General features: G+C 41.1%; 1 protein-coding gene across 19 annotated transcripts in view; it reads left to right on the plus strand.

Moving 5' to 3' along the window:
- The window catches only part of TENM3 (teneurin transmembrane protein 3), a 949,896-nt gene that overhangs the window by 866,311 nt on the left and 62,336 nt on the right, over positions 1–21,249 (plus strand). For 11 of the 19 annotated variants that reach the window (XM_075258522.1, XM_075258572.1, XM_075258601.1 and 8 more), the window contains 2 exons: positions 13,998–14,248; positions 16,373–16,395. In XM_075258522.1, coding sequence (XP_075114623.1) covers positions 13,998–14,248; positions 16,373–16,395 — 274 coding nt within the window. The remainder of the gene's footprint in view (positions 1–13,997; positions 14,249–16,372; positions 16,396–21,249) is intronic. The other 8 variants (XM_075258516.1, XM_075258539.1, XM_075258548.1 and 5 more) reach the window with 2 other exon arrangements.

The following is a 21,249-nucleotide window of genomic DNA, read 5'->3' on the forward strand; positions in this document are numbered from 1 at the left end:
CATTAATTATTCTGTGTAATATACTGGGAAGCTGGATAAAAATTCAGAATGGGGTGGATTTGAAAAAAAAGTGCATTTGTGCGACTTTCTTACGGGCTTCGTTTCTACGGCATTCACTGTGCAGCCAAAATGACATGTCACCTGTAGAGATGAGCAAGTAGTATTCAATCGAGTAGGTATTCAATCTAATACTACGGTATTCGAAATATTCATACTCGATCGAATACTACTAGCTATTCGCAGTAAATATTCGATTCAGAATCAGCATATTCGGCAAATCAATGCTGGCAGCTTGCTGTTATGAGGGAGCTTGCTTTTTCTCATAGGAATGCATTGACCAGCGTTGATTGGCCAGTGTACAGCATTCGGCCAATCAATACTGGTTCTGCCGGAGGCTTGTCTGTGAGGAGGCGAAGTCTAAGATCGGACCACAGCAGTCTCCATTGTGGTCCGATCTTAGACTCCGCCTCCTCACAGACGAGCCTCCGGCAGACAAGGGAGACAGTGTATATGTCAGCCATAGGGAGGCAGGGACTTGGCTCTTGAAAGCATAGCTATTTAGTACAGCGAAATACACTGTCTCCCAATATAGACAATATACATATAGACAATATACACTGTCTCCCTTGTCTGCCCGGAGGCTCGTCTGTGAGGAGGCGGAGTCTAAGATCGGACCACAGCAGTCTCCATTGTGGTCCGATCTTAGACTCCGCCTCCTCACAGACGAGCCTCCGGCAGAACCAGCATTGATAGGCCAAATGCTGTACACTGGCCAATCGATGCTGGTCAATGTATTCCTATGACAAAAGGTCATCTCCCTCGTAACAGCAAGCTGCCAGCTCTCCCGACTAGCAAGGATGAGCCTGCTGCAGAACCAGCGTTGATTTTCCGCAGGCTCGTCTTTGCTAGTCGGGAGAGCTGGCAGCTTGCGGTTATGAGGGAGCTTACTTTTTTATTAGCGCAACTGCAAGTGCTGTGCAGTTAAAGCACACGGACCCCATAGACTATAATGGGGTCCGTGTGCTTTAACTGCACAGCGCTCCTCCTAAACACTCTCCTCCTGCTACTCGTGGACTTGGTGACTCTCCTTTAGTCGAATAGTGGTTTCCCCTGAAACGAGCATTTTTTCCCATAGACTATCGAGTAGTCGAATATTGATGCTCTACTCGAAACGAATATTGAATCTTGAATATTTCACTGTTCGCTCATCTCTAGTCACCTGTATTCTATAGATTAGCCTGCTATAGAAGCCAATGAATGATAGGCCAGGGAGCCTTCATAAGGCTCCCCGCTGTCATGGTAACGCGATCTCAGACCCGGAGCTTGCTGGGAAAATGGCGGCGCCCGTGCACCGCCAGGAGAAAGGAACCTCAGTCAGCTTTGACCGAGGCGCCGGAGGGGTTAATGAAAATTCCCAAAACTCAAAAATAAAGCAAAAATCTTAAAAACTTCCAGTAAACTACATGGGTGATGGATCAGGCCCGTTTATCCCTCTTGGTCCGTGGTGCTCCTGAGAGATAAGACTTCACCAGAGGTTCTCGCTGTAGTTACTTCACTCTCCATGACTGTTCAGCCATAAGCTATTGAAGATGTATGGCTATTTTTACATTATTCTATTAAATTAAATATTTTGATATTTATTCATCTTTGGTCTCTTTTATGATAAATCTCTTCCAACTGTTTCTATAATGAAAGATTCTTACACCACATATAAAGCCGTGTTGGGCTATGATTTGCTTACAGTTCTTTTAAGGCTAAAAGCGTCTCCCGACAGGTTAATAATAACAGGCAAACTATCATTACTTTGGGCTGGAGCTTCTATAACCAGACATGCATAGTTTTTATCCGTAATTGAAGACTGTGGAATTGGCATACAGATATTGTTATGCAGTCCGTAATGTGTCATCATATCCCTGTCTACAAAGATCCAGACTAACCATGCTGAAACAAATTCATTGTTACAATAAAAATGAAAAATCAGATTCCACAACCCAATTTTCACTTTGTAAGTATGACTGGAGATATGTAATAATAACAAAACACGTCGCTATTATAAAGCAATCAAACATCTCTGCTCTCAGACCCCTCTATCAGTGGGCTTTTATTACATTTCTAGCCTACATATGACACAATGATTTCCACAGTAACATAGGTAAGACAATATTTCAGGTCTCGACTTTAATAAAACTGCTCTTGTATTCATAAGTGAGTGCAATATTTATTAGGAAGATGTGCTTTGTAATAGAGTGAGAGTTATGGCGTATCTGCATTCACGAATAATGACCCCCAATAAAATGACATTTACAATGCAACGCTATATAACGTCAGATGAGCATTTTACAAACACGTAATGGTTGTGAAAATGGAAAACTATTTGACAAATAGTTAGTTTTGTTTTACAGGGTCACTAAAATATATCTGACAGAGATCTTTCCTCCATATTGGAAGGAGATGTGAAGGAGAAATGCTACTGTTCTGTAGGGCCCTCAAACTTGTGAGCGCTAAGCCACCAATGTAAGCTGCATATAACAGCAACCCTGCAAACTAGTACGCAAGTACTCAAAATGTAATAATACCAGGAGTCAGTGGCGTAATTACCGTGGTAGCAGCAGTAGCAGCTGCCACAAGGCCCGGGCCATTAGGGGGCCTGGTGACAGCCGCTACCGCTGCGTTTTTTTTTCAATAGGCAGTTACGGGCCCTATTCACTTGCCGATCCTGGCTGGGCCGGGATCGGCAAGTGACACCGCGGGCCCCACAAAGGCTATCATTATACTCGGGGGTCTTTGCAGACCCCCGAGTATAATGACCGGCGGATCGGGAGAGGTAATAAATATAAAAAACTGTTACTTACCTCTCCACGATCCTGCCAGGCCTCCGTCCTACTGTTGTCTGACGTCTCTGACGTCACATGAACCCGGCATGCTTCCCGGGTCATATGACGTCCGACGTCATTAACGAAGGACGCGAGCGCTGGTCAGCACAGGAGGACAGCACAGCACAGGAGCCGGGGAACAGGTAAGAAGCAACAGTGTTTTTTGTTTTTTTTTAATGTCTTTATTCCCCGGGTCTCCGATTATTATACTCTGGGGTCTGAAAAGACCCCAGAGTATAATAATTGTTTATGGGTGTCCACAGAGGGACACTATTGGGGTTAATACTGTGTGCAAGGGACACTATTGGGCTTAATACTGTGTGCAGGGGCCACTATTGGGGTTAATACTGTGTGCAGGGGCCACTATTGGGGTTAATACTGTGTGCAGGGGCCACTATTGGGTTTAATACTGTGTGCAGGGGCCACTATTGGAGTTAATACTGTGTGCAGGGGCCACTATTGGAGTTAATACTGTGTGCAGGGGACACTATTGGGGTTAATACTGTGTGCAGGAGACACTATTGGGGTTGATACTGTGTGCAGGTGACACTATTGGGGTTAATACTGTGTGCAGGGGCAAGTAAGGGACATAATAGAGTGCGGAGGAGGGGGTCGGTCGAGGTCTTCAGCATCAGTTGGGATGGGGGGGGGGCCCATGTCAAAAGTTCGCCACGGGGCCCCGCCATTCCTAGTTACGCCACTGCCAGGAGTCTTTATTCCACATAAAAAATGATTTACAACACAATTTAGGACATAGATGACGGCATTGGAATTATATTATATAATAAAGTTTAGAATCATAGCATATCTATAAGTCAATTACTAAAGCCAAATGGGAAAAAATACATCAATATAATACCAAATAAATACATACTATATGACCAGTTACCCATTTACAGTACATATGCAGCATCATGCAATGTATCCATGTATAGTACAACCAACTACAGCCAACTGGGAAACAATACATAGGCATATTGCTACACAGAGAAATACAGTATAAGGCCAGTTATCAATGTAGATATTGTATACGCCAGTGATGTGTCAATTAGTAATGCCAAGAGGAAACAATACATGAATGTAATATGTATATTTACATCAGGGGTGAATCTGGGCTTTCTGACGCCTGAAGCAGACGTCAGAAAGCCGCCCCCCCCCACCCCCGATTTACATGCTATATATACAGAATATCCAATATGTCAGTTACTAATGTCAAGTGGGAAATAATACCCTGTTTCCCCGAAAATAAGACAGTTTCTTATATTAAATTATCTAACGAAATATATGACCTTTCTTATTTTCGGGGGATGTCTTATGCAGCGGCTGGAGCGGGGAACAATCGGCAGTCATGCTGATGCTTCCTTAGCGGAGCGCTGGCATGACTGCCGATTGTATGTGATCCAGAAGGTGAAGGGGGGGGGTGTGTCTTATTTGGTACATAAATGTGATACTAAATAGATAAATACATATGCTTATATGCTATATATACAGAGCAACTAACATGTCAGTTACAAAGGTCAAGTGGGAAACAATACATAAATGTAACACGAAATAAATAAATACATATGCTTACATGCTATATATACAGAGCAACTAACATGTCAATTACAAAGGTCAAGTGGGAAACAATACATAAATATAATGCTAAGTGTACTAATGTATGTACTAATTACAAAGGTCAAGTAGGAAATAATCCATAAATCCTTACTAATATTCTAAATGTTTGTGTGTTTGGATATTTGTTCCACAATCACGCTGCAATGGGCGAATGGATTTCACTGAAATTTTGCATATACCTAGAATGGCACCCGAAAAAGAACATAGGCACCTCGCCAACCCCGTATATTGCTGTGTTTGCCGACCGCGAGCACTGAATTCACGGTCAGTGTAGGCTGAAGGACCTGAGATGACGTCAGGCGCGGGGCTCCGATTGGACCAGGCGACTGCAGGGGCGGAGCTATACAGCCACAAGTCAGACACACAGTCACAGGCAGAACATGGCGTCATGCATGCCGACAGCCGAGAGCTGCACATGCCGGCATCACTGGAGCCCGGTGCGCGGGGTCAGAAGTGGTAGAGGGAACTGTGCCGACCTCCTGCAAATCGCTGTCTACCTGTGCCGCACGCCGTGCATGGCCACAGCAGCTGTGCTGCACGGTCTGCCGGCCCTATGCACCCCATGTCACCTCGCCGCATAGGGAGCCCAGGGTGGGGTGGGGTGAGGCCAGGGTTCGCAGGTTCGGGTAGGGGGGGAAGGGGGCACAGGGTGGGGGTTTGTTTAGGGAAGGAAGAGAGCACAGGTTAGGGGGGGAAGGGGGCACAGGGTGTGATGGGTAGGGGGGGCCTGGGGTCGCGGGTTGGGGGGGAGGAAGGAGCGAGAGAATGGGGGAGCGGGTACGGAAAAAGCTGGGGGGGCAGAGGAAAGAAAGGAGGCCAGCGGGGCGCAAGGTGGAAGCCCAGGGGTCCATGGGCACACTGATGTTGGAAGGGCCCACTGCGGCCCCAAGGCAAAGGGGGGGGACCGGGGCGGCGCTGCAGGTGGGTCGCGCAGGGGGTGAGGGGGCCGCGGACGAAGTCAAGAGTAATGCTAGTGTAACAATAAATTAATAGATAAATACATATATTCATGTTGTGTAAATACAGTACATCCAGAATGTCAAGTACTAAAGTCAAGCCTGAAATGATATATTAGCATAATATTAAAGAGATAGATATATTTAAGACTTTGTATATATATTTTGGGATGCAGCCATATCCCTCCTGCACCTGCGCCCACCTCCGGTATAGTGCTGTGCTGCTTTAAAAATATATTGTCCTAAATTTAATACCAGTTATCAATTGTATATGACATGATATCGTATATGAAATTGTATTTGCACACAACCAATGTGTCAGTTACTAAACCTAAGTGAGAAAAGCTATTCACGTCAGTAATAATGGATTTATAGATGAATAAAAGCATATGGCCAGTGATCACTTCATATACATACAATCTATGTAAAGTGCATTAAGTTCCAATTGACAATTTACTTATCCAGACAATGTAAGTGCCTGCAAAAACAAATCTCCAGCGAGAAGTAATGTAGGTGTGCAGCCCACAACGCATCCCAAGGCACTACTGTGGTAATGATGCCTGACAGTAAAAATACAAACAGTGTCATGAAAAGTTGCAAAAATCTAATTTACTTCAAAAACCCGAAAAACTGAGTTCTACGGAACTAGATGGATTTACTTTTCTGTAAGAGAAATAGGAGCTAGCAGTTCTTAAAAGCTGCAATAATGTATAATGGGCCTGAGTGGAATGAGGAATCTGCTGGTGCTTGCAGCAATAATGGAGATGCATATGAATAGTAAAATATCCGGCTGCCTTATGCCACAAGGTGAAGCAATCTCCCAGCTTTAAATTATATCGAGCATCGCTCCCTGACAACTGGTGACTTCTCAAAGTGACGCGTGTCTAATTGAATAAACGAAGTGGTTACTTGTAATGACAAGGTGGATGAGCCTGTGAAATGTGTGTTCAGGGAGGAGTGCAGATACTGACAGGTGTTTGTGCCGGCGCCCTGATACACGGTCATAAATATTCCGATGCTCGTCTCCGCTTCTGCCATACTAGAGGAGAAAGCTGAAGGACCTATTTCTCAAGCTAATGACAGGATAAATCATACGCAGTAGTGCAGATAGCCGCCATGGAGGACCTCTCTGATGAAAATTATACAACGCCTCGGTTCCAGGGGGGAAAGGAAAAAAAAAAAAAAAGTCGTCTGATGATTGTTGCGAAAGATGTAATCATGCCAGAAACACGGGGGATTTGTGATCAATTCCTAATCAGGACAGCATTGTAATAGAATATTGTTTATGAGATATTATCTTCCATTTACATATGCCTCGCTGTTCTGTATTCTGAGTTTAGCCACTCGCTTCTAGCCGGATTTTATAATGGCTGTTTCAAGCATTTACAACAAAGAAACGGTTCTATTTATTCAGAGGGGTTTTAAGAGCTTTGAAGAACATTGCTCTCGAGTTTCCTTTGTGTTTTCTTCCTTCCCATTTTTTTTTTTTTTTGTATTTTTTTACGAGTCTGATCGTTTTAACAGCATCCGAGAAAAAGTGTAACCATTAGCCCATAGTTCTGCCTTTGAAACCCATATCCACAATCAATAAAACATGTTTAGGCACAAAGTGCAAACTGACATGCGGTTTACATGGATTATAACAAATAGAGATTTATTGTGACACGTGCATATAGAAAATAATAGCTGACCAGGACCAAAATGTGCTCATTGATCTGTGCTCAATGAAGGACAATGGTAATGGATAACCATGTCTGTGTTTTATCACTGTCGTAAGTAAGAAAAATTCACCATCAGGCATATGCCTTGTTTGTTAATTTCCATAAGGACTATTACATTCTTGCAGGCTCAGCAGCCCATATGTAAAATGACTGGGATCTTTCATCACTATTAGCTATTTATAGTACTGCATGTCATTATTGGGATTGCGTTTGCTTGGTACTAGTGACTTGCTTATTGCATACTAATGTAGGCGTAACTCTTCATATGCTCTGGGGTTATTTGGTAATGACAAAATGAAAATAATACATGCAAAGGTAAGGTCTGCTAAACGAAAACTTTACTAACATGGGTTAATATCACCAAAATATAATGTACGTCCCCATAAAATTACAATTCTGGAGCATCTTTTCTTATAACTCAATACTATTCTCTGTTACTTCTACCAGAAAGTTAGACATTGATTGATAACTGGGTGTCAGTATCCCCTATTTGATAGCATTGTGTCCCTACATAGATTGACACTGGCAGCACCGAGTTTGTAGGGACACACCTCCTGGTAACGGGTAACACCCAGATGTCAATGTATTCGCAATGCAATAACAGAGGAATAGTACGACACTGAGAAAGAAAAGATGTTCCTGAAAATGTATGTTATTAGTAGTACAGGGATTTACTAAAATAGATATGTCAAGAGTCAAATAACTTATAAAGTGGGTCTGCAGTTTAATGTCAATATTTTACAGATCCAATGTCAAAATGCACTTTATGTTCAATAAATCTTTATTGGGGGCAATTATTAAAGGGACACAAGTGACACTCTATTTTTTTTACTATCTAAACTCATTTTATTGTCTGAAAGACCATCCCCTCAATAGTAATAGTTGGCTCCTTAAAGTGTCTTTTATAAGGTTTATCCTGCTTATTACATTTTTCACTACATCACATGATTATAGTGTGACCTCGTTTTTTCTAGCATGGGTTGCTGTGCAAACAGGAGGCCTTTCTCTGCTGCTTTTGGATACCGTTGAGAACCATCATGTGAACTACTGACTGAATTCCACCCTTGTTCTTCTGCCCTACCTACTATTTTAAATAGCTAAAAATTGAAGTGTTGCTTTAAAGGGATTCTACCATTAAAACTTTTTTTTTCTGGATAAGAAGTCGGAATAGCCTTTAGAAAGGCTATTTGTCTCTTACCTTTAGACATGGTCTCCGCTGCGCCGTTCCTCAGAAATACCGTTTTTTACCAGTATGCAAATGAGTTCTCTCGCAGTGATGGGGCGGGCCCCAGCGCTCAAAAAGTGATGAGGGCGTCCCCACCGCTGCCAGAGAAGTGTCTCCATGCGCCGCCTCCTTCTTTGTCCGCCGCATCATGTTCAATGTCTTCTTCCGGTGCAGGCTCATAACCTAGCAGAGCAGACTGCGCAGGTGCACAGGCCACGGGAAAATGGTCGCTAACAATACTGTGCAAGCGGCCATTTTCCCGTGACCTGTGCGCCTGTACAGTCTGCTCTGTTCTGCTAGAAGTTATGAGCCTGCGCCGGAAGACATTGAAGATGACGCAGCGGACAAAGAAGGAGGCAGCGCTTGGAGACACTTCTCTGGCAGCAGTGGGGACACCCTCATCGCTGCGAGAGAACTCATTTGCATACCGGTAAAAACTGGTATTTCTAAGGAACGGCGCGGCAGAGACCACGTCTAAAGGTAAGAGACGAATAGCCTTTATATAGGCTATTCTGACGTCTTATCCACAAAAAAATTTTAATGGTAGAATCCCTTTAAGGGTCAGTGCTCAAAGTTTTTCAGCACTGATTTTGTCGCTGAATCCGCCTCAAAATCAGCCTCCAAAAAAAGCCTCCCAATAGAACTCTATTGGGAGGCTTTTTTGGAGGCTGATTTTGAGGCAGATTTAGCGTCAAAATCCTCACCAGAAATTCTGTGTGAACTGACTCTAAGACTAGCCCATTGTGTCCAGTTTTTAATATTTTGTGCCCTGGCAGCAAAGGTGTCAGAAAAGAGACTTCAGTTTATTAATAATTCTCACACACTATGGGAATCCCATGTGTCAGAATATAGACAGATAGTTTTCTGGGGTGAGTTATAGTAAATCTGTGCAGTCCTTGGAGTTTTTGCACCAGCATGCCTTCCTTGTTGTGCCCACTTTTCTGAAAAATGGTGACTATGTTGAAAAATGGCACATTATTGGCAGGAATAGCTGATTCATTGATTATCCAAAGTAAAATTCCAGTTACTTTCAGCATGAGCCTGGGTGGTTCTCTGGAATATAAATGCTGTAATGCTGCCAAACCGCACTATAGTACTTGGTTGTTTGAACCCCTTATAGGACGACACAAGAAAGAATGGGAATTTGACGCTGAGTTCACTGGGACAGATTTAACAGTGCATGTGATGTTAAATAGGTATTGCCATCTTAGATGTTTATGGCATATCCACAGGGTATATCCTATTTCTCTATTAGAAGTTTGAAACATCCACTTATGTTGGGAACAGGGGTTCTGCTACTAGCAGCCAAATGCAAATAAAGAATAACAGGAGAGATGGCATGTGCATGTGTTCAGCTGTATACTTAATCCCCATAAAAGTACATGGAGAGAACCACTCAAGTCTTAAATAGGAATATCACTTTAAACTAAAAATATATTTCCTGCTTATTGTCCTTGGAAACAGATAGTTTATCCCAAAATCAGTACAAGCAAAATATTTATTTAATAAATATTTTATCTAGATCTGAGGAATGAGATGAACTATTGTTCCAAAGTCTTACTTTAATATAAATAGATGGTAGATACAATGTAGGAAAGTGTTCATAATAAGATTTGTTACCCTATGTAGGTTCTCACCCTCTTGAGTCTCCCTTTCATTATTCTGTCAACAGAATATAACAACTAGATAATGCCTATATAAATGTGTAAAGGTCTGAACAGCTGAGCTTTCTCATAATATGTGGAGGGGGAGGGGGGGATCTCCGAGAGATGGACAGTCCGAGAGGCAGATGGAGAGAGAAAGAAATATAAAGGTAGACACAGGGATAGACACAAGGAAGAGTAGAGAGATAGAAAGACTGACAGATACATAAATAAAGATGGATAGAGGGAGAGTGGGAAAATGGGGAGATAAAGAGATAGATGGAAAGAGATAGAAAGTGAAAGTGATACAGACAGAGAGAGGGATAGATACAAAGATGGATGGATACAAAGATAGATGACAGATGAGCAGGTAGGCAGATAGATAGATAGATAGATAGATAGATAGATAGATAGATAGATAGATAGATAGATAGATAGATAGATGAATACCTAGATGGATGGATGGATGGATAGATAGATAGATAGATAGATAGATAGATAGATAGATAGATAGATGGATAGATAGATGGATAGATAAGATAAATTCAAAGCTTGAGAAATGTTCTATAAGAACTGAAACATTGCACTTGTGGGTTGATAAAGTCCTTCCATTTTTTCACCATTTTTGGAGTGGTGTCTATCTTTTTGGCGAAAGATACAGATCTAGATAGATAGATAGATAGATAGATAGATAGATAGATAGATGTGTTAAAGCAGAGTTAGTTACACATGTAGATAGACAGATATGTTACAGCAGTGACGGTACTATGTTTAGTAATGTATCATTAACTATACTATTATAGCAATCATTTCATGGCATATTAATATAATGTCTATGTATTTTCATTACTATTAACATCACTGCTAACAATTAAGCAAAACCATAATTAAAGCTCAGACCAGACTGAAATAAAGGACTAGGCAATGTTCTTTTGACATGGAATGGAACAACGTCTGTGGCTGTATATGGCTGTATATGGTTTTGATCGATGTGTTTTGACAACTCCCAGACTTATTCTCTGAGGTGTCATACACAAACAGAACCTTTCTCTCTTTCCTTATAGTAAGACTTGTTATGATTTCTGATATTTGTTGTAATTAAGATGTGTATTGATTCTGAAACGGTAGTGCAATAGGAAAAATTATGACTAGTATATTACATTGTTGTGTATTGAAGAGTTCCTGCAAATCAATATCCTGCCACAGATCACCTTCACATCATAATGAGAGGATAAATAACTGGAAAAGCTTTTATGGATCAGTCTCAGAAAAACTAGTACACAGTCGCTGCGGACACCCTAATTATAAAATGTGTCATTCTAAAACTGTGTCATAAAGTATAAAGTACATAAAGTTCTTTTTTACTTAAATCACAAATACAATTGCCCCCCTATGGACTGTGAACAGGATTGGTAAAAAATGTCTGATAGCTGGGGCTTGCAATGCTAGAATTTCCTTTGATTCCAAGAACAGAGGTCCCATGTCCCCCCCCCGGCTGGGACAGCAGCCGTGTATTCACATTGTCAGTCTGTTCAAAGTTTATAGGTGTGCGAAAAACAACCAAGCACCCATAGGCTAAGGCCCCACACTGCGGAAACACAGCTTCTTTTGTTGTAGATTTTGCTGCAGTTTTTTGAGCCAAAGCCAAGAGTGACTACAGAGGGAATGGGAAATATATAGAGAGGTCTTATACTTCTGACCTCTGCTCAATCCACTCCTGGCTTTGGCTCAATAATCCGCAACAAAATCTGCAACAAAAGAAGCTGCGTTTCCGCACTGTGGGGCCTTAGCCTTATTCAGCTATCCTGGATTGTTGCATCCAAAGAGTTATAACGTTTTTATTTTCCCATCAATGTCATTTTAGTTGGTCTTTGCGGGATGAGTTATATTTTTCAATGGCACCTTTTTTAGTACTTGTAGTTGACCGAGTAACTTATTTTTTTAGGGAGGTAGGATACAAACAACGGACATATCAAAAGCTTTATTCCGTGTTACATAAGTAGCATTTATAAAAAAAAAAAAAAAAATCTTACTTTTGCTGAATAAAGTTGTTTTATAGAAAAATTCTTCACTTAAAAAATTATAACTTCTTACTCTTACAGTTGGCAGCTGTGTGAAGGCTTGATGTTTGCAGGATTGTAGTTTTTTTTATTGGTACCATTTGGTATAAATATACTTTATAGACTAATTTTTATAAATATATTGGGGGAAAGGAATCTCCTCTCAGTTGGGGATTAAACAGCCAGGATGGGAGTTATCCAAAATCCTGGCCATTACATTAGGCGCTCAATTGTTAATTTCCACCAGGTTCCTTCCAGACACATGCAATCCTATAATGTACACATATAGCATGGAAGCTTCAGAATCCACTAAGGGGTTAACGTAGTGAGTGGGTGCACAAAGTACTTTTACTTTATATAATACTTTAGAAAATCCATGCATCGTTTCCTCTATAAAGTGCTTTTTCATATAGATGTTGTGAAGTACTTTAAGTATAAAACAGTATCATTATTTTCACAGATTGATCCTTTTTGAAAAATACATTTGTAGAGACAGCACTTTATCATCATAAATACATTTAACTAAGCAGCGCAGGATTATAAACTGCCTTTTCAAAATCCTATGGACTTTTCATTGTTTCCGATTTTTGCTATTCTTTGGATGAGAACAGCAAAATAATTGTTGATCGTCACATAAATGCATTGACAGATTCTTCTGGCAAATCTATAGTATGAATTCTATAGGATTACGGACTCTTACCTAACACGGCATTATTAAAGTTGTGCTAGTAACTGCTTGACTTCCTATCTGAGTGACTACCATGTCAGTACAGGTATACACAGAAGTCAAGATGTTTGATCGATACCGACATGCTTTATGGTTCCTTACCTTACAAGAAAATTTAAGTCGAAGACCGGGTTCACACGGGGGATTTTGGACCAGAACCTGAGGCAGAGGCCACCTCAGGTTCCGGTCCAAAATACAGGTAGCCGTGACTGGATGCCGGCATCCAGTCGCGCACTCCACTCCGGGTTAGGCCTAAATGAATGGGCCTAGGCGGGAGGAGGGAGTGTCTTCAGGTGGATTCGCAAGGCGACTCCACCCAAAGAATGAGCATGTACGTTCTTTTTTCCAGGAGCCGGAACAAACGGCTCCCGGAAAAAAGAACTGACCGTCTCCCATTGATTTCAATGGGAGCCATCTTTTTGCTCAGGATTTTGAGGCCTCAAAATCCTGACCAAAATACCCGGTGTCAACTCAGCCTTAGGCTAAATTTAAGTTTTATCTGTGTAGCAAGGGAATCTTGAAGAGCACATGATGAAACAACAAGGGATAGGTTGTCAATGCCCAATTAGTATGGGTCCATATAGAGTGTCAATTGTATATTGCATTCTGATTCCCTGATCTTCCACAGTGTCCCCTTGACCTCTACTGTGACCCCTTCTTTTCTGCAAAAACTCAATACTTATCTATTTCATAGTGTGATTTAGTCACCTGCACCTGATGACGTCATCATGCCATGTGCACTTAAGAACGTCCATCTCATAGACTACAGGTCTAATGTGACTATAAGCTCCCATGCCTCGACACTATGTTAAATGGAGATCTAGATCCTGTTTGTCCCTCATTTTCTTCAAGACCATTTGGATTTGAGAGAACCAAAGAGAACCAAACATCCGTCACCTGCATGCAACCTCTACATTATACAGAGCCATAATACATCACCTATAGCAGTTTCTGGTCCCTTGTCTACATCCATTACAAACCATATTACTGCCCCCTTCTGCCCTGTATTCAAGCCCTTGTTTTATTGTAACCAGGTCAGGAGTATGCCTCATGCAATGACACCATGTATTGTTAATAAGTTTAAGATTATACCTCATGGTCTTGTGAATTACTGTGGTCCTTATATGTATTACACATCCCAAATGACAAGAGGATTTTTTTTCTTTCATTCACAGGTATCCTCTATAAAGGCAATGGAGAAAACCAGTTTATATCGGAGCAGCCACCTGTTATTAGCTGTATTATGGGCAATGGCAGGCGACGTAGCATCTCATGTCCGAGTTGCAATGGCCAGGCTGATGGCAATAAGCTTCTAGCTCCTGTGGCATTAGCCTGTGGAATAGATGGAAGTCTGTATGTGGGAGATTTCAACTTCATCCGCCGTATATTCCCATCGGGGAATGTGACCAGTGTATTAGAGCTTAGGTAAGTTTATCTTTGCTCATTTGTCCTCACTAGAAGAAATGTTTCCTAAGTGATGAAAATAAATCTGAAAACAAGTAGAAATGGAGTGTGAAGAATGGTGCAGCGGTAATGCTTATGTGTGACTGTCACTTCATTCACTTCTATGGGACTGACAGAGATAGCAGAGTATTATACGCCATTAGTGAATGAAGTAGTGGGCATTCATGTGCATTTACTCTCCATTCTATCACAGAACTGGGTGACCCCCAATTTCACAGTTGGTTGGGGTGCTGGCAGTCAGACCCCTATTGATCATACATTTATTATCTTCCCTGTGGATAGATGATAGTATCATTTATAGGAAAACACATTTAACAAAACCCTAATAAATATGTGTATTAATAAAATACACTGACATATAATATTTAGTACATTAAATATCAGGTTATTGTTAGTAAAGTGGATATGTTGGGTTTATGTGTTGTGCTTTCTAAGGGCGCCATATTACAGCTACAGGTCCATGTTATTAGTTACCAAAAAATATGCACTGAAAGAATACACTGGGCACATAGGGAAGATTCATTAAGACCGACTCTTTGTGCGCCATTCTTAAGGAAGGCCACAACTGGCATTAGGCTCCACCATTCAGGACCTACCTGTATAACTCACACCAGAAAGTAGTGAGGTGTAGAACAGGAGATAGGGCACATCTTTGGCACAAAAAAGGGGTTTACACCAAAGAACCACCACATTATCACACATCTATGCCAGAAAACAGAGCGGAGAGTGACTGACAGATTCATATATATATATATATATATATATATATATATATATATATATATATATATATATATATGCACACAGCAGCCTCACAGCTCAGATCATGAAACTATATACTGTATGGTAATAGTCTGTGCCATCCTGTAGTTGTAATATGTAATATTATGCTGCCCTTATGGCTGACAGATCCGCTTTAACTCCTTTAAGAAGTTTTGAAATTTTAGAAATTTTGAAGCACCCTAAAAGAAAAACTGTTTTTGTTGCCCATATCGACCAATCAGAGCTCGCCTTTCATTACAATGTTCTAGAAAAATAAAGCTCTATGCAAACAAGGCCTGTTGTGTTGGAGACAGACATAGGAGGAGTTTTATTACGTCATATATGCTAAAAAATTTGAAACATTTCCCAGTTTTGCAGCACCCTAGCCACTTTCACTTGTGCAATTGAACCCTGAAATCTACAAGCTAGCATAGCTTTCGGTGCAACTGTATGGTGCACCTGTGGAGCTGTGCACCTCCTTATAAAGAAGGTGTATAAAGGAATATGAAGATTAGGTTTGGAAACCTCAAAATCTGCACCAAAAAAAGCAACAAAAACTTTAGACACTATGATAAATGAGGCAGAGTAGTGTATCTCTCATATCCCATGCTTAGGTCTGTGCACAGAATCTGAAAATGTTGCTCATAGTGACCAATGAGATTCTAGCTATTTACCTTTCCTGGACAGTTTAACAAACTAACACTGAGCTCTGACTGGTTACTATGGGCAATGCCGATTCTTTCTTGGAACACTTATATACTGCCTATTAGGTGGAACATTTAAAGGGATTCATTATTTTTGATTAAACATTGAATAGCTGAAGACTTTATATCATGTTCATATTAACTTTATATTACTTTTAATTGATCACTGTATTTTTTCTTTAATTTCTGCTGCCTAGGAGGTAAATAAATGTATTTTTCCCCACATTGAAATAGCATATTATGACCTTTGATTGTTCATTGTAAGAGGATTTCTCATACAAAGAATACGGTTTAGAACATATATTTAGCACGGGAGTTTACTTTGACCAATGGGGGAGGGTTTAGTTTAATAGACGGCTGCTTATGTAACACTAATAGTATACTAATAGAACGCGAACTTGAGAAATGTTCCGGAAATAACAATCAAAGTAACCTCCCTATGATGTATTTGTTGATTTTCCAAAAATGGATACTAAAATCTCATTCGATGCAGTTTCCAATCTTGTGGCATGCCAATTGGGTTCCCCGTCATCCCCACTCATATCTATCCATTATCATTGTGTGGCTCTATATACTGCACTCCATTTACTGTTTCTCTCTTCTCTTTTTTGCGTTCACAAAGAAATAAAGATTTTAGGCACAGGTAAGGACAAGGAACTTGTATCTCCATGATGTCCAGGTATATCTGCACTGCCTGTCTGATCATCCTTGTATTTCTCACCATAGTGTAGTTGTCAGGCAGAAGTGAATGTTACTTTTATGGGAGGTTTTTACATAACGCATAAGCTCGAATATTCTTATCTGAAGGTCCGAGGTATGAATATTACATTAAAACATACCGTTTTTTTGACCTGTGTTTTGGCTGAGAAACTGGACAGAGACAGGTACGGCATTGTGATCAAAGGAAATATTCTAGCATGTACAAGGCGAGGGGAAGACAGGGCTTTGTTCCATATATGCCCCTGCTGCGAGGCTTTGTTACATAGCCCTTGTGGTCTCTGACTAGTCAGAATTGTGATCCTAACAAGAAAGTTTTTATCAAAGTCTCCCCGAGCGAAGACTGCAGTATGTCCTTTATCAAAAAAAACGGCACTGCGATACAATGGGGGCCAATTTATTCTCAATCTTAAAGGGAAGCCATCATCAGAGGATTCTTTATTTATGTCTAAAACAGGAAAGTTAGGTAACACAGAAGAATTTTATATACATAGTCACTTTATAGCTCTGTAGATTTATTATTTATCCTCTACATTTCATTAACTCTTCGGTGCTTGCTTGTCCAGGAAGATTCACAAAGTCTTGTGTTATAGTAATGATATGACTGATTTGGTGACATTTGGCTGTCTGTGTGCAATTTTCACTACTTAGGTTAGTATTGACATATGGTAGAGGTGATAAATATTGCTAAACTTTGTACAAATTCTGGTTCTTGCTGCAGGAAGTAGTGCTATGTCATTCTGATCACAGCATTGCTGCATAATATACACTTGCTTCTATTTTTCAGCTACGTGTATGTTCAGTTCTTACTTCTGACTTTGATATAGTGTGATAGTGAGAATGTTACTTCAATATAAGTTTTTTAATGCTATTCTGAAGTGTCATGTCTAAACTAGGTTATATGTATCAATAGTCCCCACCTGCAATAAATTTATCAGTCTTGCATCGAGTCATATATGTAGGCTTAGAGTGTTGTCTCATATTATACATGGCAAATTTTTAGCTTAAATTACTGCATCTTTTCATCCCCTGAATGGAGCCTATGATAATCCATCATATTCATTGAGAGCAACTCCAATGATATGTTTTGAAGAACTTTTGTAGTTGAAGAAATTTCTATAGACAATTTCAAACAAAATAGATTTCTAAGACAAATAGACAAATACAGTATTTATGGCAATGGGTGTAAAATGGGGGGTGCACCCTATCCCAGGAGTCTTGAGACATCCTATATGTGGAGATCAGTACTGTAAGCAGTACAGTATAGTTGAGGGCCTGGTACAGATTTTTCATTGGGACCTAGGAGCTTTATTTTACAGACCTGTTTATAGTTAGTGTCTCTGATGGGACATCTTACAGCTGTTCTGTACAGGTATATTCACACACAGCAATTGTCACAGAAATCAATGCCTATGCACATCTGAAGAATTAAGTACATTCAGATTTATAGAATGTACAGTATTTTCTAGTCGCAACCAATATGTCATTGATAAACATACAATAAGGCTAGATGCAGACGACCAAGGTGCCAAACGACCATGAAAAACATCCATTTTTCACAGCCATCTTGCACCAAAGGGTTTTCACAGATCCCTCATACATTTCAGAATATGGAGGGATCCTTGAAAATGGCCAAATATAGGACCTGATCTATATTTTCATGGTCCATTACAATGGATAGTCAAAATAAGGGACATGTGAAAAGCCCCCATTCACTGACAGTGAAATTAATGCTGCCATGTGATGTCCGTAGAACAAACAGACATTTACAGGGGTCATACTAATAGTGTAGTTGACCTGCGGTCAACTGCAATCTGACTATCTGATTCTGCAGGAGTCTCAGGTGTGTAAGGAAATGAAGAACATTAGAGCGAACAAAGCGGGGGGACCAGATGGTATAAGCGCAAGAGTTCTTAAAATGTGCAGTGACCAGCTGTGTGGTATTATAACGCACATGTACAATATGAGCCTGAAGCTGGGGGTGGTACCTCAACTGTGGAAAACATCTTGCGTGGTACCAGTCCCAAAGAAACCCAACCCGATGGGCTACAATGACTACCGACCTGTAGCACTGACATCCCACCTGATGAAGGTCCTAGAGAGACTGGTCCTGACACACCTACGCCCCCTAGTGAGCTCCGCTCTGGACCCCCTCCAGTTTGCCTATCAGCCAGGCATTGGGGTAGATGACGCCATCATCCACCTTCTTCATAGAGCTCTCTCTCACCTGGAGAAACCCGGGAACACTGTGAGAATAATGTTCTTTGATTTCTCCAGTGCGTTCAACACCATTCAGCCAGAACTACTGAGGGAGAAGCTGAACCTTGGTGGTGTGGACCATCACCTGTCCAACTGGATCCTAGACTACCTGACAAACCGCCCTCAGTATGTGAGAGCCCAGGACTGTGTGTCTGACACTGTGATCTGTAGTACGGGGGCACCTCAAGGTACAGTTCTTGCTCCATTCCTCTTCACACTGTACACTGCTGACTTCAGGCACAACTCATCCAGCTGTTACTTACAGAAGTACTCCGATGACTCTGCTATAATAGGCCTTATCACTGATGGCGATGATAGGGAATACAGAGACTTAAACCGGGATTTTGTTGAATGGTGCCAGCAGAACCAGCTCAGGATTAATGCTGGGAAGACCAAGGAGATGGTGGTGGACTTTAGTAAACGGAGAGGTGCTCCGACCCCGGTGGAGATCCAAGGAACATGTATTGAGATAGTCAGGACCTATAAGTACCTGGGCGTGCTCCTCAATAATAAACTAGACTGGGCTGATCACCTGGGGGCGCTGCACAGAAAGGGTCACAGCAGACTCTACCTGCTCAGGAGGCTGAGGGCCTTCGGAGTCCGGGGGACACTTCTTAGGGCCTTCTTCAACTCTGTGGTTGCCTCAGCCATCTTTTTCGGTGTGGCCTGCTGGGGAAGCAGTATATCAACCAGGGACAGAAATAGACTTGACAGGCTGATCAGGAGGGCCAGCTCTGTCCTGGGGAGCCCCTTGGACCCAGTACAGGTGGTGGGTGACAGAAGGATACTGTCTGTGGTGACCTCCATGCGGGGGAACAAATCCCACCCCATGTATGGGACCCTGATGGGACTTGGCAGCACTGTAAGCGACCGTCTGCTTCACCCCAAGTGTGAGAAGGAGCGCTATCGCAGGTCCTTCCTTCCAACCGCGACCAGGCTGTATAATCTACATCAGACCAAACGAAGAGCTCTCCGCACAGAGAACTAATGATTATGAGGATGACCATGAGGTCTTCCTCTTTCTCTTCTGTTTTTCCTTAGCTGCCATGGACTCCTAGTATATCTTCTCTTCTCAGCTTATCTGTGTCTACGTCTGTAACATATTACTCTGTATTATCCTGTATCTGTATTACTATGCTGCTGTAACACGCTGAAATTTCCCCAAGGTGGGACTATTAAAGGATTATCTTATGACATTAAACAGTCAAATTGAAGTATTAAAATGTTTTGGGTTTTTTTCTAATCCTTAAATTGTAGCATCACTCTCCAAGTTACAGCTTACCTTTAGATGTGACTTGTTTTTAAGCTCTTAACAAATTGCTTAAATTCTGTTCACACTACTGTTAGGGACTATTCTTGCCAGCAAATCAATGGATCTTGTTGTTTTGTGAGGATACTTTCATAAAACAATGGGATCTGCTGGATAACCTTAGGATCTGTTGTATGACAGATGCGGCATAGCGTCTCTAGATAGCATACTGATATCAAATGAAGATGTTGGATGGAGACGAGAGGCCTTTGTTCTTGACTGCCACCATTTGGCAGCGGGTTAAGGACCTGTTACATAGGTCAATCATCAGGCCAGTTATTAGGAGCTCAATAACTCCCAATCCTTCAAATAAAATATCCTCAATTATTGGCAGCACAACACCCTATATATAGCCAACAGTAACAAAACTTTATGTGCCCAAAGATCCTTCAGACATGTCCATCCTGATTCCAATGACATGTAAATGGAGCTAAACGAATGCAGATTGACAAGTTGTATTGTTGATAGGTCCTCATTAAATACTCAGCCCGTATGAATAGACCTTTATTGCCCCTTCCCTTAGCCAAGAGTTTGTGTATGAATTGAGAACAGTTGTTGGCCAAATGAATGTTCCCCTAACATCTCCCTTATCTGTACGGCCCGGCTTAAATCTTCCAGAGTACAATGACGTGGTCAGATCTATGATGTACTCATATCTACAGACTGCTGACCAGCATCCAGCAGTATAATGAATGCAGCTCTGTGCTATAATGCAGGCTGTATAGAGAGCAATACAAGCTATGTAATAAAAAATTTCATTTATATAAAAAAACCATTGCTATATAAACTGTAAATGGTGGTAAAAAGGTCACCATTAGCCTAATGAATCAATCAGAATTTTCCTGGCAGCTTTATATTCTTTACATATTTCTTATTCTAATAAGGCAGAATAAGACCTTTAATAATAGGTTTAGAGCAACAGAAATACAATGGCTCACCAATAGGGGTTATCGCCAAATCTCCATTACAAGAATGGAAGCTCTATACCTTGTAATTACACGGGACTCAATGAGGTAGCTCAATTGCAATAATCTTTTACACTTGTTTATTTATATGCTGTACAAGTCGTTTGAATAGCGGCAATTGTATGCCTGCGCTACTTTTCCCAGCATCATTGCCTTTCAATCTTTGTAACAAACTTTGTGTATATTACAGTTATTACATTGAATAACAGATTTGGATTATTTCTTGTGTTGGTGAGACAAGCTGTTT

The sequence above is a fragment of the Leptodactylus fuscus genome, chromosome 1 (genome assembly GCF_031893055.1).
Source record: "Leptodactylus fuscus isolate aLepFus1 chromosome 1, aLepFus1.hap2, whole genome shotgun sequence".
NCBI lineage: Eukaryota > Metazoa > Chordata > Amphibia > Anura > Leptodactylidae > Leptodactylus > Leptodactylus fuscus.